The sequence below is a fragment of the Alosa pseudoharengus genome, unplaced genomic scaffold (assembly GCF_046254945.1).
Source record: "Alosa pseudoharengus isolate Yale_2024_CS ecotype anadromous, Long Island Sound unplaced genomic scaffold, YU_APseudo_1.1 YU_APseudo_1.1_scf_2, whole genome shotgun sequence".
Taxonomy (NCBI): Eukaryota; Metazoa; Chordata; class Actinopteri; order Clupeiformes; family Clupeidae; genus Alosa; species Alosa pseudoharengus.
The window spans coordinates 49,646,855-49,669,862 of NW_027468663.1; the positions used below are offsets into that span (position 1 = coordinate 49,646,855).

General features: G+C 43.1%; 1 protein-coding gene across 1 annotated transcript; it reads left to right on the plus strand.

Annotated features, from left to right (window-relative positions):
* Positions 1 to 1,531: 1,531 nt before the first annotated feature.
* On the plus strand, positions 1,532 to 22,736 carry ubtfl (upstream binding transcription factor, like). Its single transcript, XM_076295373.1, has 20 exons — positions 1,532 to 1,669; positions 4,276 to 4,371; positions 4,486 to 4,664; positions 4,877 to 4,960; positions 5,144 to 5,299; positions 5,396 to 5,460; positions 5,557 to 5,677; positions 5,976 to 6,086; positions 15,963 to 16,090; positions 16,351 to 16,492; positions 16,780 to 16,821; positions 16,936 to 17,049; positions 17,400 to 17,558; positions 17,841 to 17,969; positions 18,440 to 18,525; positions 19,028 to 19,217; positions 19,697 to 19,744; positions 20,227 to 20,361; positions 21,142 to 21,261; positions 21,993 to 22,736. The coding sequence occupies exons 2-20, from the start codon at positions 4,314 to 4,316 to the stop codon at positions 22,095 to 22,097; spliced, it is 2,172 nt and encodes a 723-aa protein (XP_076151488.1). The 5' UTR covers positions 1,532 to 1,669; positions 4,276 to 4,313; the 3' UTR covers positions 22,098 to 22,736.
* Positions 22,737 to 23,008: the final 272 nt, after the last annotated feature.

Consider the following 23,008-nt stretch of genomic DNA (forward strand, 5'->3'; position numbering starts at 1 on the left):
GTGTAGGGGATGGCCATTGTTCATGATCGCCAGCATCCTGCTCATGGTCTGTTTCTCTGCAGTTGTTGTAAGTGACTCCAGCTCAATGCCAACAACAGAGCCAGCTTTCCTTACCAGCCTGTTCATTTGCCCAGCGTCCCTTTTCTTAATGCTGCCTCCCCAGCACACCACAGCACAAAAGAGGATACTGGCAAAGACAAACTGGTAAAACATCCAGAAGAGCTTACTGCAGACATTGAATGACAACAGCCTCCTCAGGAAGTAAAGCTGACTGTGCATCTGTGTTGGCCGACCAGTCCAGTTTATTGTCCATGTTTATCCCCAGGTACTTATGTGCTGACCACCTCCACATTGACCCCTTCAATGGAGACTGGCAGGTGGCTTAGATCTCCTGAAATCCACCACCATCTCCTTGATCTTTGTTGCATTCAACTGCAGATGGTTGAGCCTGCACCATTGCACATTGCACAAAGTCATAGACCAGGTTTCTGTACTCATCTTGTCCATCCCTGATACAAGAGGCGAATCTCACTCTCATTACAAATAGGCAAGGTAATGGATCACTAAATTAAGACTACAGATAGAAACACTCACCGGAGACATTTCCCTTCTGCTCAACCATAGTAAGCAATTCTTACAACGTAGCCTATTTATCATGGACACTTTTTTTCGGACAGTTTACGGTCGACGTGAAGGCAGTATGGTATTGTCAGGAGGCTGCGCGACTCCTCCTTTCTCTGTCCTATTGGTCCGTTTCCCAAAAATAAACCTACGGCAACGTGACGTTTGTAGCCTATACAATTCCATCTCACACTACTACATATTTTGACATAACTCTCACTTCACGCTGGCTCTAGGTTTTTGAACATTCTTTCAAATCCTCACTCTACGAGACCATAGGCCTAGGCCTATTTCCAACACAGTGCCACGATTCGTCAACGGGAACGTGGCAGATAGCCTACAGTAGCAATCCGACGTGTGCATTGCATATTTTACGCTACAAGCTACGCTATCAAAATAACCTGGTTTTCTATAAAATGCAATGTAATAAAAATTAGTCATAGCAGATAGTCTAAGGTTCATTGAAACACGAATGCTCGTCATATTTCAACAAGCTGGTTGCGTAGAAGGATGCACGCTCCAAAAGCGTGTTTGGTTTCTGTGTTGGCTGGGAATCCCTGCTCATGCGGGAGTCTGCGACCGACAGAATATTAGAAAACAAACAAATTGCATCTACTTTTTAAGTGTTTTCATACAAATGTGCATTGGTAGCGAATTCAATAGTAGGCTAAGACAAACTTTAGGTAGGCCTACGCTGATGGGCTGTGTTGCGAAATCCATGCAAATAACCCTAAAACAGTAGGCTATATTTTAAATAGGCTCATTAGTTACGATTATAAACAGACCTTATTAATAACGGTCGCACTTTCTATGAAGTTTCATACGGTTTCTTTGTCTCAATTTTTCTCGCATGTTTTCCTTCGGAGTTCCTCCCCCTGCGGCGCTGGGCGGAGTTTCATACCGAACCAGACGCTCCTTTTGTCGGATCTGTTTCGACCTGACTCCCCGGGGTTTACCGTTGAAAAAAAGGAACTTAAACATCACCAAAACAAACAACTCGATTACATCATAGTTTTGAAAAGCTGACTCTTTTGAAGTATCGAAAAAGGTGAGTAGTCTGGATATTTTTGACGACGTTCCAAGCAATTTTCCTATCGTTCGTCCCCGAGTCTTTGTAACATTCATGGCGGCTCTGCAGTGAGAGCTTTGGGGCGAGGGAAGGCAGAGACAGCGGGTACCGCTCTCATCGGTATTTTTATATTTTCAGTCGCTGTAACAAGGGTTAAATCATTCCATATTTTCTGTAGATTAAACATAAAACTACACCGTCTGCTTCCGTGAATATTTCGTTGTCGTCTAAATAGCATTAATTTTAGGCTATATCCATCACCGTACAAATTATTTTCATGAAATTCACGTGCTTCAAAAATCTATGAGATTAGTCTCACATATAATTAAGATTTAAATCAGATAGACGACAACCTTTCAATATTTCGAGCTTGAGAACTGCGACCATGTTACCCTGCCGAGGCATCTGCCTATAGCGTTCGTGCCAGCGGAAACTGCGTGCTGACTCCTGCCGGAATGAGGGCGCCATTACGGGGTATGCAAGCAGACAACAGTCGGTGTATCGATAACTTCCCATGTTGAAACACCACCGTGCCTCAACACTACTGTCAACCACATGCATAGATCAACAACAGAAACACATAAAGAATCCTTAATTATGCACAATGTCATAAATTAATTTTCAAACACTTCCTGTCATTAAGTTACCTTTGCTTGTTAAAACGTTAAGCTGACGTTACTTTTTTTAATTTGTTGCATGCATGCCAATTAACGTAAACATTTCCTTCTAAGTGTTTAGCATATTGTCATTTTGTTCAGTGAGGTTTTAAATGAAGACGACCTTGAGAGCGGTCGGGGATGACACTTTAACCGGGAAAAGCGGCGCCTCGCACGGTTGCACAGCGGCGTCACCGCTTGGGGGTGGCGGGCGGATAAGTAGCGTTACGTAGGCTACCTTTGGAAACTGCTCCGCCCGTGTTCGTGCTGGCTCGCGCTAGAAAGATCTGTCACTCTAGGCTAACTCTGTGGCTAGCTACGTTTGCTGGCTAACCAGCAGAATTCACCTCGGATCACACCTGCCTACGAAGACGTGAACACTTTGTCCTGCACAAGTTAATGGTATAGTGCGTACATTTTTAAGTTTATTCTGTACGACGCTCGAGGTGATATTGCTTATTTACCTAAGCTAGCTAACATTAGGTTGCTAATTTAGCATAGCCTAACATGCCAAAATTCTCTAGACAGGACAAGGTTTTCTAGACAGGAGAACTTTAACATTAAAATGCGTATAACCTAAATTGCAACTTTTAGATGAGAGGGGGATTTTCAATTCTACCAAAAGGATATCAAACGTTAAATTATTACAAGTTAGCTAAATGTCAGAGGAGCAATCGCACAATGTAGCCTAGTTAGCCTTAATCGGAATTTAGGTCAGAGAGCATGCCTACTTAGCTTGGACGGCTGAGCGGACGTTGAGGCCAGTTCAACCTTAATTTCACTTCGGACCCATGGGCAAGAACATGCTGGGGAGGCAGCTTTGAAATTTAAAACCGCTTAACGTAAACGTTAATATCCAAGCTATGTGACGGCTAACGGTATGTGTTATATGCCAGTGCATCACCACATTTCCCATCTTTAAACGTAGCAAGTTAGCCATCAATCACTAGGTTAAAAAATCCATCCTTGTAGCACTGCTAGCATGTGTGTGCATTGAGTAACTTCAAAAGGTACCACCAAACAACATTAAACTCAACTGTATGTAACGTCATGTAGTACCGTATCTACAGCGTTACCAGTTTTCCGAAGTTATGTTATACATTATTCGCTTTAATCAAGATTGACATATGGTGCATTTTAGCCGCGAAACTAACTTTAGAAAGCTAACGTTAACGTTACTATTGCCGAGAATACAGCAGTTAAAGTTATGTCGGCCCACAAGCATTGTTCAAGCATTCACAGGTAGTGCTACGGCGGTAACGTCGACACACAATCTGTGCCTTTGAAATGTTATAAAACGTCGCTCTCTACCCAAATTACAACTAACCATCTCCTACAGGAGTATTTCAAGGTTAAGATTTAAATAGCCCTCACCCTGTCACCAGCCCCGGCAGAATGTAGACACCCCCGATGGTGTGGCGTGGCTGGGTCAGCACCGCTTGGCTGTCGTTGGCAGCAGCCTCCTCTTACAACCATTAAGTAACGTTATTATGTTTAACGATCGATCGGGGGGAGAATAGAGGACAAAACGATGGTTCTTCCTATTATTCATCTGCTTTTAGCCGTATCGCGTTTTGTTTCAGCGGCCGATCACATCGCAGTGATGCGTCTCCTCATTGGGAGAGGATGCATAGGCGGAGTCAAGGCTGGGTCTGGTCCTGGATTGTCCTAAATGGCAATTTTGTGTCAAGTCGGAACGTCAGAAGTTATCTGTTACCTTTCCAGTTAGTGAGCACCCGCTATGCAACATACGATTTTGTAATGTCTTTGGTTATGTGAGATGCAGTTTATGTGGGGAAGGTACACTTTTATCAGGTTAATTTGCAACGTAATACAGATTCTTCTTGAACTGTCTGCACACGACTGTAAAGGTCTAGAAGGGCTGAACGTTACTGATCTGATTGCTGTTTGTGTTTTTGGATGTTATAGGGCTGTATCCATTTGGAACTGCCCACAGAGTCTCCATCATGAATGGCAGTACAAGTGTCTCTGCCACCAAGACTGGACGAATCAAGTCAGAGTCAGGTGACTCATTGCTTGTTCAATACCATTAAGCTCAAGGCTGCAACATATACACAGTTATGCCTCGTGCTTATCTGATTTAATCAAGACTAAGTTTGTGCCTGCATTTGTCTGTAGATGATCTGTGGAGGAAGGAAGACTGTCTGACATTGCTGGAGAGAATCCGCAGCCTACTGGCTGATAGTGACTCCATGAAGTACAAGACCACGGAGTCTCACTTTGACTGGGAGAAAGTGGCCTTTGGCTCTTTCTCAGGAGATCTGTGCAAGCAGAAGTGGCAGAAGCTCTCCTGTGAGGTATGTCCATGGAGCATCTTTGAAGTGTCAGTGGACAATAAGTACTAATGGAATGTCTCCAGTTGCAGTAAAATGTTAGGAAAGATCTTGCGGCAGTAGTTGGATCTGATATACAGTATTTAATGTTAATTAGTCATGGACAGAAAAATATGGTTCCTCTTCTCTCTCCGCCTATTTGGAAGTACTTACATTCTGTTTTTCTTTAATTCTAGGTGCGCAAATATAGAACTATGACCGAACTTATTGTGGATGCCATTGAATTTGTGAAGAATCCATACAAAGGAAAAAAATTAAAGGCATGTTTCTCAAGACAAAACCCTAACAATTGTAATATGCATGTACAAAAGATGTCTCGCATGCATCTAAGTTATTTTTCTTGATCATTTCATTATGAACTGCATTGAACAGCTTATAAGTAACTTTCTCAGCATAAGGCACAATATCAGCAGCAACACATTAACCCTTCCTTCTATTTTCAGACACATCCAGACTTCCCAAAGAAGCCTTTAACTCCCTACTTTCGTTTCTTTATGGAGAAACGGGCAAAATATGCCAAGATCCACCCAGAGATGAGTAATCTTGATCTCACTAAGATATTATCCAAGAAGTACAAAGAACTCCCAGAGAAGAAGAAGGTACGACATTGCGCTATGCAGAAGAGGAAAAATGTGCTTAGTTTGGTTCACAAACAATAAATGTAAAATCTTAATATGCTCTTTTCTTCTCTTCAGCTCAAGTACATCCAAGAGTTCCAGAGGGAGAAGGAGTCCTTTGAGAAGAACATGGCACGGTTTAAGTAAGCACCAATTTAACCAAATTATCTACACTGTTGGAGACATACCAGAGCGTTTTCTTTTGGGCTGTATGCAACATTACTTTTGCGTTATTCCAGGGAGGACCACCCAGAGCTGATAGAGGAGAGAAAGAAGTCTGACCTCCCTGAGAAGCCCAAAACTCCTCAGCAGCTGTGGTACAACCACGAAAAGAAGACCTACATGAAGCTTCACCCAGATGTAAGTTTGACCACATTTGAGGAATTTGAATGATTTGCATCACATATTTCTCTAGATATTTCCCCATATTTCCCCCTAACAGTCCTCTCCCCCCACTCCGTCCTACACAGATGTCAGAGGGTGTAATGACACATAGTATTTGTAACTGATTGTTTATTACTGTAGATGTGACAAACTTGCCTTCCTTTGACCAGGCTCTTTTCTCTAACAATTAACAAGATGCAACAAAAATAGTCAAAGCTCTTCTTTTTTGGCAGATATTTATCTTCCGTTTGTTATGTATGTCTTATTCACTTAGGTTAGCCAGAAGGAACTGAAGGAGGCACTACGGCGACAGTGGTCTCAGCTGTCTGACAAGAAACGTCTGAAGTGGATCAGCAAAGCCCTGGAGCTGCAGAAAGATTACGAGGTAGAACATAGTTTAGATTCCCTTTTTTCCCTAACAAGGAGACGGTGACTAGACAGGCCTCAGAATCAGCTGCCTGTTTGAGAGGCCCTTTGTCCCAGCCACTCCTCCCTCCTCTGACAGCAGAGTATTTTCAGTAACAGAATCAGCTGTTCATACAATATACACCGCTCTGGTGCAGACACAGTGGACGATGCAGCCATGAAATTCAGGAGGAGACTACAATACACTGACTTTTTTTTTATATATATGTGATTTATTTGTGTCATTTTCAATATACAAACATGAAAACAGTCCTCAAATATGAGAAAGAGATACAGGAATTCATTTTTGCTGAGTGAGGCACTACTAACAAAGGTGAGAATATAAAAAGACCTACAACAAAAACGAAATAAGACTAACAAAAAACAACAACAACAACAAAAAACTGAATTCAAATCAAAGTGCTACTGTGCTACATGCTACCAATATGAGGAAAGTAGACTTAGGCAGGACGTTGGCGCGGCTGCTTAATCTAAAGGTAAACCATCTAGTTGGAGAGACCTGATGTGATCTAGAAAGGGCTCCCAGATTTTAGAAAATTTTGCAATGGAACCACGAAGGGAGTATTTGATTTTTTCCAGCTTCATGAAATAGAGTGCATCTCTTATCCACTGGGAGTGAGAGGGAGCGCGGGGGTTCTTCCAGTGTAACAATATAATGCGTCTTGCTAACAGCGTGAGAAAAGCCACAAGCTCACAAAAGTGAGACGGTAGCGAGTGACCTATTGGTAGGACACCAAACAGGGCAACTAAAGCTGAGGGGCGAATGTTGGCAGAAGCAATGGCCGAAAGAGAGTCAAAAACACCATCCCAGAACGACTCGAGGGCGGGACAAGCCCAGAACATGTGACCGAGACTGGCAGGTACCAGGTGGCATTTGTCACAGCTTGAATCAGTGCCAGGATCTATACGGGCTAGCTTACTTTTCGACCAATGGACTCTGTGAACAACTTTGCATTTTAAAACACCATATCAAGCACAAATAGAAGATGAGTGAACCCACTTCAGGGCATGATCCCAGACCGCAGGCCCTATCTCTATATTAAGATCTGACGACCATGCACCGCGTAGAACATCGGACGACGAGGACTGATGAGTGAGAAGAGTGTTGTAGAGTGTTGAAATAGTACCTTTGAGGTAAGGATTAGTTTTGAGGATAGTGTCTATAAGGCTGGGGAGGAATGGCAGGGAAGCCAGGGAGGTGACTGCGAACAAAATCTCTCATTTGTAAATATCTAAAGAAATGAGTTGCCGGCAGTTTGAATGCCTGAGTTAACTGTCCAAATGAAGCGAAAGTACCATCAATGTAGAGCTGGTCTATGGACACAACCCCTTGGTCTCTCCAGGTTAGGAAAGCTTTGTCAATCACAGAGGGAGTGAATAGAGGATTAGAGTATACAGGGGTCAAGGCAGGTAAAGTCTGCTGTGCAAAGTGCTGTTTAAATTGAGTCCAGATCCTTTGGCAATTTTTAACAATCATGCTATTTGAGTGTGCAGACGGCGATACAGTCGTGGGGAACCATGGCGGGGGTTGACTATTGTTGTGGCAACAATACAACAAGACTCTGATGTTTGCTGCCCAGTAGTAAAGTAAAACGTTAGGGAGAGCTAGACCCCCCAACTCCTTGGGTTTTTGAAGGGTGTCTTTCTTTATTCTAGGGGCCTTTTTGTTCCATATCAATTGAGAGATTGTCCTGTCAAGTGAGTTAAAAAATGTTTGGGAACGAAAATAGGTATGCACTGAAAGAGATATAAAAGTTTAGGGAGCACATTCATTTTAACACAGTTTATCCGCCCAGCAAGAGATAAAGGCAAAAGAGACCATCACTGGAAGTCCTGGGTTAGCCTGGCAAGCAAAGGGGAGAAATTATATTGAAATAAGTCTGAGTAGTTTTTAGTTACATAGATACCCAAGTATTTCAAATTATCCAGTGATGTCTTAAATGGTAACTTAGATAGGGGATAGTTTATGGCTGCAGCATTGATTGGCATTAATTCACTTTTGTGATAATTTAGTTTATAACCTGAAATTTGCCCAAACTCTGTCAATAATTTTAGTACTAGGGGGTGGACCTGTCTGGATAGAGATAAAGAGCAAGAGGTCATCGGCATACAGCGACACTTTATGAACAATACCACCCCTTGAGATACCTGACACCTGGCTGGACCTGAGGGCCGCAGCCAGTGGTTCAATGGCGATGGCGAACAATAGAGGAGAGAGTGGGCAGCCCTGGCAAGTGCCACGTTTGAGGGGAAAGTAATCTGAGTAGTCATTATTTGAGCGAACGCGAGCATGGGGGGATGTATGCAGAAGCTTTACCCATGAAATGAATGTATACCCAAAACCAAAACGCCTCAATGCATATAACAGGTAAGACCACTCTACACGGTCAAATGCCTTCTCCGCATCCAATGAAATAAGCAGCTCAGGGGTGTCAGAGTGTGTAAGCGTGTATAAAATATCAAATAAGTGCCTAATGTTGTGAAAAGAATGTCTGTCTTTAACAAATCCTGTTCGGTCTGGGGAAATAATAGTTGGTAGGACAGATTCAAGACGTTTAGCCAGCATTTTGGCCAACAGCTTGACATCTGCACATAGCAAAGAGATAGGGCGATAGTTACTGCAACTGAGGGGGTCCTTTTTTAATATTAGAGAGATAGTGGCCTGTCGTAATGTAGAGGGGAGTACGCCAGGGGTTTTCAAACTTTTTGTGAGTGTGGACCACTATTTGTAATGAAGAATTTTCGCGGACCACCTCATAATACCCTTAATAAAATGTCTATACACAGCCCTACCTGAATTAATCTGCACCTCTTAATAGGCCTACTAGCACTAAAACTAGGCCTATAACTGGGCATCACATTAGTAGGCTATCGTAAAAGCACCAATATGTCTAAAAAAAAAAAAAAGTTTTTTAATACTTCAAAATAGCATTTGATAAATTAACCTTACATTTTCAGTAGCCATAATATGAAGTGTGTAGATTTAAACAAAATCTGGGTTGGTTCTTAGCGTAAGCTTTTACTGCCCAAGAAATTGGAACCGTGCTCAAACCGTGTTTGAATTCTTGTCATGAAATAAAAAATTCCACTGGAGCTCCAAGCGGTTTTGACTCTTCGAGTCACTGTACATAGCTAATTTAAATACACTTATGGGGTGGGTGTTTGCGTTTCTTTAGGAATCCGCTGTCTTGGTTTGTATAGAAATTAATATTAATTGACGCATAGGCTACTCGTAAAAGGGCGGATACAACAGGCTTGTTAAAATAAAGTTTACTGCACACAACGGCTGCCACGTATTTAATTTATGTATTTACTCAAGCGCCCGATGGCATAATCAAGTTCATTTCAACAACGTATTTTCCTAACAATATATTATTAAATGTATAACGTTACAGTAATAAGAACATCTGTCTGTCTGAGAGCGAGAGAGAGATAGAGAAGGGGGAGAGAGCGACAGAGAAAGATAATTTTTCTTTTCACCCTCCTTTTTTTGTACCTTTATGAGGAATCTGGCCCGACTCACTGTCAATCTCCTCATTATTAGTAGAACTAGAGTTAACATCTGCCTCTTTTCTATTCAGAGAACCTGTTGCCATCCACCGATCCATGTGGTTCTAACCAGTTCTTCTAACCGTTAGCGCTTAGCGGCACTGCACTTGAACGTCACAGCCTAGTGCCACTAGCCTTTTAGTCACACAATAATCACACAATAACTTTACTATTTAATTTACATTTAAATTTGATATGAATATACATATTCTTAGAATATATGTTAGCATTTACTGGTAAAATAAAGGTTTAAAAAATATATTATTTAATATTTTATTTTGCTTTTCCACGGACCACCTGCAGTACCCTCACGGACCACTAGTGGTCCGCGGACCACAGTTTGGGAATGACTGGAGTACGCCATCCCGCAAGGATTCATTAAACATGTTTAGTAAAAGTGGGGATATTTGGCCTGCAAAGGCTTTTAAAAATTCGGCAGGAAAGCCATCAGGACCAGGGCATTTTCCATTCTGCATCAGAATAAGAATTTCTAAGGTCAGCAATAGTGAAGGGTCCATCCAGCCTAGATGATGCTTCAGGGTCAATGGAGGGAAGATCTAAAGAGTTAAAAAGTGTTAGTACTGCGTCTCATCATTTAAACTTGCCGAAGAGTATAATGTGGCATAAAAATCCCTGAATTGATTGTTGATTATCTGCGGGTTGATAGTTGTTCCATCAGTAGTATTAATCTGGGTAATATTCTGTGACAAAGACGATTGTCGGATTTGGTGAGCCAGCAGTTTACTAGGTTTATCTCCAAACTCAAAATATTTATGACGTGTTTTCAACAGTGAGTAAGTCTTTAAAAAGATCTGCGTCAGGGGAATTTACACACTTGGACTGCAGTCTGGGTTAACATTGGTGGAAATAAATCTGGGTTAACATTGGTGGAAATAAAAAGATCGATGCGGCTCCTAATTGTTGTGATAAAGTTAGGGTCAGAAAGTAGCAAGGAATTGAAGCGCCAGGGGGAACGGGATACAGATCTGCCAGGAAGAGATATGTCAAGAACGACTGTTGCATGGTCTGATATCACAATGGGGCTGTATGAGCATGATCTGACTGACGAGAGGAGCTTATTATCAATGAGAAAGTAATCAATACGGGAGAAAGTGCCATGGACAGGAGAGAAAAAAGAGAATTGTTTCACACTGTGATTGAAAAGGCGCCAGGCAGAGTCAGCGTCAGCTTCAAGCGTCAACGGCTGCATATTGCTCCATAAATGTCTATGACTTTAGATGATTTAGAGACAGCAGAGGGCTTGCTGGATGAACGATCAAGCGAAGGGTCAAGACCGCAGTTAAAATCCCCCCCAAGGATGAGCTGGTGAGAATTTAAGTCAGGAAGAGAGAAAAAAAAGTTTTTAAAAAAGTTATCATTGTCCCAGTTCGGGCCATATACATTTGCCAACATCAAACTATTACCTCCTATTTTACCTGTGATGACAACAAACCGCCCGTTTGTATCTGATATAATGTTGGTCACGGAGAATGGTACTGATTTATGGATAAGAATAGCAACCCCTCGAGCCTTACTTGAGAATGAGGAGTGGTAGAGTTGACAAACCCACCCCCTACGCAGCTTTAGGTGATCAGATGGCTTAAGATGGGTTTCTTGTAGAAACGCTATTTTAGTATTTAAACATTTTAGATGGTGTAATACATTGTTGCGTTTGACAGGAGAATTCATCCCTCTAACATTCCAACTAGTAAATCTTAAGGCACCACCCGATGTAGGCAAGGAGCTTAAGTTTGATGCCATATGATAGGCTTATTTTGACGGTGTGTGCAAGGAACAGATTCGTTTATGTCGATCGCCACCAACGCCCCCCACCTGCAGCCCAGCACCAACAAAAGGGTGGAATGATCCTCTCGATGGTAGACATGGGTAAACGAAGCAGCACGCCAGCAAAAGCGAAGAAAAGTGAAAAAATACACACAATGAAACTTAATTAAAAATACATTAAACAAATACCCCTCCCCCCACCCAACCCATTCCCCCACCCCAAATCCCAATCCAATTGCTGCCAGAGACAGCAACATGGAACGCTCTGATACACTGATCAGCATAGTGAATCTTCCTAACGCAAACTGTGCAGTTCCCACAACACTATAAAAAACCTTTAAAATGTTAACAGATTTTTAACCATTTTTACTTCAAGTGTAATATAGTAACAATTGCATACAGGCGTAGGCAGGGGCTATGCTAGCCTAACATTGAACAATCGACCTGCTTTGGCTAATACGCCTGTTTACCATAATGTAGCAGTAAATCTGCATAGCCAAAAGATTGTGAAATGAAAGGGGGAAAACGGACATAGCGAGAGCAAAAGAAAACAATGTTGAGGGCATACATTTTGAAAAAAAAAAAAAAAACAGGCATCTTAGGCCAGTTAGACGGCATGTAGCCTACATCATTGTCAGACAATTTGTCATGAGAAGCAAAACTAGCTCAGCCTACTCAGAGAGCGAGCGAGACAAACAAGCAAGTAAAAAAAAAAAAAAAAGCGTGTCACAGGCATTATTATTAGTAGACTAGAGAGGCAATGACATTGTTTAGACATGAACAGTAAAGCTTATCAGCTCACTCGCTTACATACCTTACAAGTCACACAAGTCTTACATTAGCCTATCTTACAAGTCCTGGACAAACTTGGCTGCGTCCGATGCAGACAGGAGCCATGTCTTCTCGCCGCTGGGCAATATGATACGGAGCATGATACGGAGCCTGGCTGGATAGAGGAGAGCCGGCTTCTATCCACGCCTGTAGAGCTCTTGAACTCAGCAGACAACAAATCGGGGCTGTAATCATCGTAGAAGCGGATCTTATGGCCCTGGTAGGACAGGTCGCCTCTTTTACGAGCCTCGCGTATGACCAGGTCCTTCGTTTGGAAGCGGTGGAACCGTATGATTACAGGATGTGGCCTTCCTCCTGGAGCAGGCTTAGCTGCAAGGCTTCTATGGGCACGGTCAAGTTCAGGGGGAGAAGAGAGGATCTGTAAGCCAAAGACATCCATTAGGAGTTGTGAGAAGAAGACAGACGGTTGAGAGCCCTCAGTGTCCTCAGGTAGGCCAATGATTCGGATGTTTTGGCGCCTACTGCGGCCTTCTAGGTCAGCTACCTTGGTCTTGAGTGACTCGTTTACTTGCTGAAAAGTGGAGCAGGTCTTCTCGAGCTGAACGAGACGGTGGTCGATGTCAGTGGCATTTTCTTCCAGAGAAGCAAGTCTTTGCCCATGATCTGTAACTGTGGTCTGTAGATTCTCCAGTGTGGATGCAACTGAGTCAAATGAGGATTTAAAATCGGCTGCCAGAGACTTTCTGTGTTCTTCCAACAGCGAGCTAATTTCAGTCATAGTTATGCTAGCTAAGGACGTAGAATTGTCTTTATCTTGTTTACCCTTTGCTTTGGACATTGCTGGGTAGTCCGTAAGGTTAACAACAGGTTACGTGTAGAGATATCCGATAATATCGACCCACCGATATTATCGGCCCGATATTAGCATAAAAATGTAATATCTGTTAATATCGTTATCGGATTTTTTTTGCCTTAAAACCGATAAAATAATGCTTGCGTTCCTGAAGCGTTTACCGGCGCACAGATGATGACCTCATCAAGCTGCGTCTTGAAGCATACAAACAAGCGTGGATGGCTCCTTTTACTGTCTATGGGATGGCTGCAGTAACAAACTTGCTCGCTCTGTTTCAACATTATGTCTGTGGTTTGGAATTGGCCATGGCCGTCGTAGCCCCTTGAGTTGGCCGTGTTGCCCCTTTGAAAATCAGAGGTTTACAGGCCACGGTGGCCTTGGTGCCCCCTTCTTTAAATATTCTGCTTTGCGTCCTACTAATAGGCCCTAGCGATATATATTTAGCCTATGGCCAAATTATGCAGTGGAGAAAGTGACAGCGCAAGAAAGTGCGTCCAAATTAACCCATTCTTCTCAGTTGAACTACTCGCGAAGTAGCCTACTCATCACACAGACATCACAAGTATCACATGAAAGAGCTTTTTCTCAGCTTTTAAACGATGTTAGCCGCTAATTGCTGTGGTGAACAGTTCGCGAGAAAAGTAAATATCATTCAATCATAAATTCTACTGAAGGTTTTGCGTCCATCTCCTTACCCATTCATCTCGGTGGAATACTTCAGAACCCTTCGTTTAAAATATGACAAACCATATATCAGAATAAACAGCAGACCTTACCGAACAGAAAGGTGTAAATCAGTCCCCTGTACAGTTAGCCGTTCCAGACTAATCCCGTTTTGAATTTGCAGTAAATTTAAACATACATGGATGTCTCCAAATTTGGGATTTAAGTTTTACACTGTGTTTAAATTGTTCCACATTATTTCATAACGGGCCAAATACAAAACAAATATTACAAATGTCGCCTAGATATCGGTAAATCAGGGGACAGCTGACTGTAAGAGTTTGTGAAAGTAGCCCTAAAGCAACACCAAAGAGTTTTTTGTACCTTAAAATAATGTTTCCAAAATTGTTTCCGTGGTTCATCAACTCGTAACAGGGTGAACGGCACTTCTGCATTCGCTTCGCGGCCCTCTATCGGCTGTAACCGCACTATGCAAGTTTGCCAGATCAGGTAGCGGGTTTGTAGTTCGATGGAATGAGACATAAGAAACTACAAATTTGACTTGCATAATGTCGCAATACATCGTACTTTCATAAAATCATGCAACATATTCTACCTTGTCTATGGACATCGTTATTTGCAAAGCCGTTGCTGGATAAACAAATAGCGTGCGTGCGACAGAGGAAAAGTTCTTTGGTGTTGCTTTAATGATAACAAAATGCTAAGCATGCATCTAGGCTATTTGAGTTTCTTAAAGCTGAGCTGTGCTTAAATTGTTCAATACATGATTTCATAACAGGCCAAATATAAAATAAATGTTAAATATAGCCTAGATATCTGAAAATATTAGATGATCAGATGATTTACAGTTATATGTAATATGTCATGTTTTATGTTTTTGTATACAGTGATGCAGGTCTACTGCAGTGAATACAACTTTGATCATTTTTATAGCCTACTACTGTATAGTTAACTTTGGCCTTGGTGCCCTGACATGTGGCCTTTGTGCCCCCCACCAAATATGCCCAACTGAAGGCCAAGTGGCCTTGCCCCTAAAATGGTGAAATTCCAAGCCTGATTGTGGGTATTGCCCGTTATGTACTTCACCTCAAGCCTGAAGTATTTTTTGTAGCTCAAACAAATGTTTTCAAAATTGTGCAGTATAGTTGCTTGCCACAGTGTAATTGACTCATATTTGTGCATTCATTCAATTAAGGTGATTGAGTTTTAGTTAAAGAAACAGTTCATGAAGCATCCTACAAATGCAGGCTCATTTAACACAGAAAAAGGGTAGCCTGTCATACACTATGCCTGTTATTTTAGTTGGCTTTACATTCTGCTATGTTGCACATAGTTGTTCAGGTACAATGTTTTATCATTTGTGAAGAAGTCAAATTTGCCCTATTTGTTGTGGGCATTGTCAAGATTATCTCAGGGAGAGTGTAATCCAAACTGTTGTTTGAGACAATTAAAAAATAAACATGGCACTTTTTCCCTAAATTAAGTTGAAGTATTTTTCTTATTTTGCACAGACAATGTTAACATTTGGAAAGCCTTGTTGCATTCAAGAATGCATCCAGTGGGGCATCACAATAACATTAAGCATGTTGTGTTAATTCCACAACAGGAGATATGTGATGTTACCTAAATTAGTTTTGAGGAAAAATAACCCACATATCGACATCGGTATCGGCTGATATCGGAATCGAAATTTGAGAGTTGGACAATATCGGCATATCGGATATCGGCAAAAAAGCCAATATCGGACATCCCTAGTTACGTGTCTATTAAAGATAAATTACCGAACAAGGAGAAGTTTGAAAGATGCGTTATAAAGTGTGGTTGTGGGAGCGAGCTCGTCACGCGTCTACTCAGCCCACCTCATTCCCGGAAGTCAGCCAATACACTGACTTTTGCCTCCATCACAGTCAGTCAGCCTTTTGGTTCTTGGGTTGACTTGACTTGCTGGGTGTATAATGAGCCAAAAGCTTGAGCTTAAAGTGTAAATGAACCTGATCCCCTCAACCTCTTATAACCAAGTAACCTCTCTTGCATACAGAGGTTATTTGCAAGCTTGACTCAGTGAAATGTGATAACTCCATGCAGAATTTGGCAGTATGTTCATATGGATTCATCCTTCAGATGCTTTAGCATCTTGACCTCCTGTGGCCCTGGCTCTGTTGTGTGTTGTAGGATAGCATGAGGATATACTTTGAGGCCCACCCCGACTCCAATTCAGATGAGCACGTGAAGTCTGTCCTGACCAAAGCTGAGAGGCAGCTCAAGGATAAGTTTGACGGCCGGCCTACCAAACCTCCACCGTAAGTGTCAGACTTTCATCATTCAGTCCCCCTTCCTCCCTCACAGCAAAGTCATTAGATGAAGAGTATTATGGTGCACAGTTAATCTTTTCTGATAAATTTGACTAACCCATGGTCACATCACAGTGTAAAATCCACCCAAATCAGATTTTAATGTCTGCATATAACAAAGATCTGGGGTTTTTTCATACTTATCTCTTTATTTAAATCTGACTTGAAACCGTTGTTGAGCCGGTGTGAAGTAAGCCTGTCTTTTTCAGAAATGGTTACTCGCTGTACTGTGCCGAGCTGATGGTGAACATGAAGGACGTGCCCAGCACGGAGCGCATGGTGCTGTGCAGCAAGCAGTGGAAGATGATGACACAGAAGGAAAAGGACATGTTCCAGAAACGCTGTGAACAGGTTAGGCCTCAGAGAGGGAGAGATGGAAGGGTTTGAGTTACTAAACGTGTCATCGTTTAAATCTAAAGGCATTCATTTAGCTGTTGCTCTTGAAATATTGTTGTCTTTGATATGGATACATTGCTCTCAATCAGTAAAAGAAATGGAATTAAATAGGATCTTTCTAACAGTTGTGTTCCTTTTTAAGATAGTTTGTTTAAGATTTGGATAGACCTAAATAGTATAGGTTTTGACCAGGCCTAGATAATCACATTTGTGGCAGTGAAGGAACTTTCTTTCATCTCCAGAAAAAGAAGCAGTATGAGATCGACCTCCAGCGATTTTTAGAGGTAAGTGTGCATATTATTACATTTCCAATCGTAATCAGACCACTGCATCGCTTAAGCCCTGTGGCTCATTCAATGGCATTCACTCGAAACACATGTGCGTGCTTCCATCCATAGAGTCTGCCGGAGGAGGAGAGGGATCGGGTGCTGGGAGAAGAGAAGCTGCCGGGCTCCAGGCTGGCCATGAACAGTACAAACAGCCCTCTACGGGCCAAGTCCCCCTCAGCAAAGGTTGGTGTGTCACTCTGTTAATAGACCCTTTCAACAATAAAAACAAAAACAATGCTTGAACGTTCTATTTTGTTCCCAATCTACTTCCTCTGCATTAAGATAACATATGGAATGTTAAAACGGAAGCCTTGTGGGGCCAACTATGATGCTGATAATGGAACTCTCTTGAAACGGTCCATACAGGAGGAGGAAAACATTTTATGTATTTATTTATTTGTATAAGTGTGATAAATTGAATTTTATTGCAGTTAGTGTTATACTGTTGACAAGTATGCTTTTTGGCGTGGGTTGAGGGATCTGACGTCTGAGAGATTTGGTACTGATTTGTGGTGTGTGTGTCCTTTTTGTAGGAGAGGTGTCGGGATCCTGAGCTGGATCACTGGGCACCAGGTGTAGCGATAAAAGAGAAGAAAGACAACAAAAAGAAAACGCGTCTCCCCGAAACACCCAAGACGGCGGAGGAGATGTGGCAACAGAGCGTGATCGGTGACTACCTGGCCAAGTACAGGGTGAGAATGCACCATGAGCGCTGCCCCGGTGGCTGACTGGGGGACTGGTAGAGCTTAAGCTGACACAATCATCATAAGGCAGTGAACACCTAATCAAAATGAGCATAGCTGCTTCTTGGTTTACGTTTTTTAATATATATGTTAATTAAATTCCAGTAAGAACCTTTCAATGCACAAGTGTGTGTTTGTTAAGCTTGTTTGGTTTTATTTGATAGCCAAGTGTGGTCTAAGCCCTGCAGCTGGGCTTTTTCTAGATACTTGTGTATCTTTCCATTGGTTCAGAGTGATCGGAAAAAGGCCCAGAACGCCATGGAGGCTGCTTGGAAGGCCATGGAAAAGAAAGAGAAGATCCCATGGATCAAGAAAGCAGCGGAGGACCAGAAGCGATACGAGGTTCAGTACCGGACCGTGGTCAGTGACCAGACGTTTTGACCACTGTCCTTTCACCTGTACCGGAGAAATGTCAAAGTGTTGGTCACCCCGTAACAGTCCTCTCTCCCCACCCCGTCCTCTGTCGGGTAATCGGGTGGAGCCTCTGGGCTTGGGGTCCACTTTAGACATGGTCTTCCTGACCTGCTTTTCCAATTTTGTGTTGGACAGGTTGCAGTTACATGCAGTACAGCAATATTACTGTTGAAATTTACGTGTGTCATCCATTGTTGTTGTATTCATAATTTGTATCCATTTCAGCGTTGGTGACGTGAATGTCTGTTCCCATGTCATTAATGTCATTTGAAGTGTAACGTTTCTTCAGAGTTGCATGTGTATGCCATGCCATGTTAGCTGGTGTGACATGTACACAATTACTCTTTTACATGTTTCAGGTGTGTGTGTGTGCTCGTGTGTGAGTCACATATACACTGACGTTGTTTCTCCTGCAGAGAGAGCTTGTGGAGATACGGACGCCGACGTCTGGACAGGGCCAGCGGAAGCCCAAGTTTGACGGCGAGCCGAAGAAACCGCCTGTGTGAGTTGAGTGCTTGTGTTTTCACAGCGAGATGAAATGGGGATGTATGAAACATATCCAACCATACGATCATACAGTACATTTTTAGAGAAGTTGCTGAGGTGGATGCGAGCAAAAATTATTTGCTCAGTAGCTTGTTTCATTGATTTTTCTGTTACCCGTGAAATAAGTCAAGCCACATTTCCACAGCTAATGTTGGCATTCAGTTTTCTGTAAAAGCTGGAATGCTACTACAATAGAATGCAATGGTATTCTTCCAGATTCTGGAGTATGCGCACACTGACAGTAAGTTTATTTAATTAGGTTAAAGTATAGAAGTCTGATGGATTGTTATAAAAACAATGAGCATTTGTGTGTTTTTGCAAATCCAATACAGACACCTCAAATTGTAATCGCCAACCAGAAAAAGCTGCTGTGCTGCCATGATATCCTCTCACGTTCACCATCCTGTCTGTTTCTCTTTGTGTGCGTGTGTGTGCGTGCGTGCGTGCGTGCGCATCAGGAGCGGCTACCAGATGTTCTCGCAGGAGCTGCTGACCAACGGCGAGCTGAACCACTTCAGTCTGAAGGAGCGCATGGTGGAGATCGGCAAGCGCTGGCACAAGCTGAGCCAGAGCCAGAAGGACAAGTACAAGAAGCAGGTGGAGGAGCAGCAGCTGGAGTACAAGGCGGAGCTGGAGGTGTGGGTGAAGGTAGGTGGCCCCTGTGCTCCTGCTCTGCCCCAGCAGCCGTGGGGGCAGCCGTTGCCCACTGGTTAGCGCTCTGGTTGCCGGTTCGAGCCCCGACCAGTGGGCCGCGGCTGAAGTGCCCTTGAGCAAGGCACCTAACCCCTCACTGCTCCCCGAGCGCCGCTGTTGTTGCAGGCATCTCACTGCGCCGGGATTAGTGTGTCACTGTGTGTTCACTGTGTGCTGAGTGTGTTTCACTAATTCACGGATTGGGATAAATGCAGAGACCAAATTACCCTCACGGGATCAAAAGAGTATATATACTTATACTTCTACTTTAGAAATTTGACTTGAATCTCACAAGTGTTTATGGACTTTTCCAATGTGATGACCTACATACATCAACGAGCTGTGCTTGAACGATCTTGGATCTCTCGGCAACATGCCGTATTGGAGTTTTTAACGGATGCAGACACGTAATGAACTCTTTCCTTCTCTTTCAGTCCCTCTCTCCTCAGGAGCGTGCTGTGTATAAAGAGTTCTCCACCACGGTAAGTACTGGACTGGACTGCGCTGTTATTTAATTAGCTCTTAATCCTAACCCACTCTTTAAATGGCTTCTGTGCTCACACTCTGGCCTCTATTTAGCCTGTAAAGAAAATAAAAAGCTTCCTCGCTGATTTATCTTGACACAAAGTCGTTGTTCGGCTCTAGTTTCCTCCCTGTACTTGATTTACTGTTCACGAAGGCTCATGTACCAGTGCATTATCATTGTTGAAAGAGCACTTTAGGCTCACTTTTCTCTGCTTTGGCTCTTGGGATGGCTTTCAATGCTTCTGTAACTGAATTAACTACCCTCTTCGGAATAAATAGCGTTCTGTTGGCTGCTGTTTGGGGCTACTAATCAGTGCTTTGAGCTTTGAAACGTGTCCTTTCTTTTCTTCTTGTGTTTTTTCCTCCCTTCTCTCTCTCTCTCTCTCTCTCTCTCTCTCTCTCTTTGTCTGCCACCCCCTACCCTCTCTCCGTCAATCAGAAACGGCGGAGCACGGCCAAGCCACGAGGTCCCGGAGCGAAAGTGCGCGTAACCAAGGGGAAGGCGGTAGGTGCCAGAGCCACAGGAGTGGGGGCAAGCGGGGGGGGCAAGCGTTCCATGGCGTACCGAGCCAAGGTAACGCCCACCCACATCACACACCCACATTACCACAACACACGTTTACCTCATGCTGTACATGCTGATCTGAGTTGGACCATACAGTATGTAAACAATAAGAGAGTGTTGGGGACTAGCACTTGTAAGGGCACTTGGTAGACAGCGGAGTGCCCTATACAGAGTGCAGTCATAACGCTGTTACAGCAAAGCTGGGTGATCTAATTGGGCCCTTCAGGAGCATTTGGTCTGTAATGGAAGAGCTGTAGCCAAATGTTAAGCCAATTGTTGGGTAGGTCTAAATCTAATTTGTTGTTGAGCTTACAGTACGCTGGAGATCTGTTATTAATGTAAAATGTGATGGTAATATCTTTGGTCCTTTCAGATGTTTCAAAGGCTGAGACAAATGTGTGTTTGAGTGTGCATGTGTGTGTGAATAGGTAGATAAAAGGATGGACAGAAAGCTGTATGGTCAGATGGATAGACAGACCGACAGGCAGACAGAGAAACAGAAAGAAAGACAGACAGAGAGAGAGACAGACCAACAGACAAACTAAATATAAACATGTTTTATGTGCTGTCTCCATCAATATTTCAAAGACTTTAGACCGGATGAAAGTGTCCTTCCTGCCAGGCACCCATATTGTTATTATATATATATTATAATTGCATGTGCGTGTGTCTGGGTGTGGGTGTGCATGTGTGTCTGTCTGCATTTGAGTGTGGGTTTAAGAGAGAGAGAGATGGGGAGGCCAAGAGCTGTAGAACCTTGAGAGAAAGGTGTGAATTTGTGCTCCCCAGCAGGACACGTCAGAGTCAGATGAAGAGGACGAAAAGACGGACACGACAGACTCTGAGGACGACGACGACGAGTCTTCTGGCAGCACAGACAGTGATGATGATGACGATGATGATGATGAGGTGAGAGATTAAATGCGATGACTGTAACCTTTGTGCACTAGGTATCCCTAGTATACTTATATATACTTAGGCCCAATCCCATTTCTCTGTGGAGGAATGGGTATCCCAATTCTGTTTTGGATTAAGGGTTATTGCCGATTTGAGGGGAAATTCACGCATATTACATATTTCCATGTCTGATGCCCCACAAATTGACAGCATGCCATGTCCGAAATGTAACTAATGTCCAGCAACAGCGAAATTTGCTGAACTTTTTTACCACTTGTCTGATATGAATGCTGCATAGCCCACTGCAGGTAGTGATGACTTCTGATGTCAAGTAACGGCCATTTAGGATGTTGTAAAATATTACAGTTGTAGGACATTTACATAGCTTAAACTGTATTTTTGTTTTGTCCCCCATGCCTGTTTTATTCATCCCGACCAGGAGGGAATGAACAAAAGATTAGGCACATTCCACTTGACAGAAGACAGATGTAGGTTGCTAGTGCCAAATATGAGCTTTCAGTGTGGTACGATCTTTTTGTGAATTACGTTTAATTCAAAAGTGTTTTAATCATCCCGGCTCTCCCTCATGGTAGGCTAGTGGTGTCATATTTCCAAGGGGAATATTTTCACCCCTGTCTTGCCACTCGGTTTCGAGGGACAAGGGCTAGGGGTAAGATGAAGCAGTGCAGTGTCAGACCAGTGATTAGAAAGTCAGTAACGTAATACGTTTGTTGTTTGGTCAGAACGACGAGGATGACGATGACGAGGACGATGAAGACGAGGAGGACGGGTCAGACGCCACCAGCAGCTCATCCTCGGAGGACAGCAGTGACTCGGACTCGGACTGAAACTCCGCGCCCAGCCCCCCCCTTCGCAAGGGAAGGGAAGGGGAGGGGCAGTGCAGGACACGCCCCTCTCGATCAAGGCCCCTTCGTGCCCCCTGGCATGTGGGAGAGCTGCGGCTGTGACCTCTCCACAGTGGCTGGAGTGTAGCTCCTGCGCCCCCCGCCGCCACAGAGCCAGCAGCAGCATAGGAGGTGAAACAGCAAGTGGGTTTCTAGGGGTGGGGGGGGGAACCTCTCTCTCTCCCTCCTGGAACCCAAGAGACTTTTACTCAACTGGACAACTTCTGATGTTGTTTTTGTTTTTCCTTTTAAGGAGCTGTGTTACCTGTGTGTTGAATGCAATGTTTTTTATTGCCTTTATATAGGTGTTATTAAAAGCTATGTTGCTTGTTTATTTTTTTAAAACCTGAAAAGGAAAAAAATGAAGCTATTGCTGGGTTTTGAATTTTTTTGTGGGAAAGTTTGAATGCATCTGTTGGATGCTGATAAGGTTTTTGGAGATGGACTGTAAAACAAACTAGACCAGCTGCCTGTGTACATCTAACCAGATGTAAGGAAGAAGAGGGCTATGTTTAGCAGCCCTGGTTTTGATCATTCTCTGGTCAGATCCACAATAAATGCACTTTTCCCCCTCTTGTATTACTTTCTCTGTCTGTGGTGTAATTTTTGATGCTGCCTGCAAACCCTCTTCTATTCTTAGCTATTCCTTAAACATTATGTGCGCAAATTCGGGTATATCTCAATTCGCACTTCATTAAGTAAAAATGCTATACCACTGTGTAACTATGTAATTTCATTTGATTTTTGTGCCATTTTTATTTATCTAATAACAAATGTAACGTAGCCTATATTATGTAGGCTCTTTCGTGGTGTCCCCATACCGTTACAGTGGCTGAGTTTCCCCAGCTGCTGTG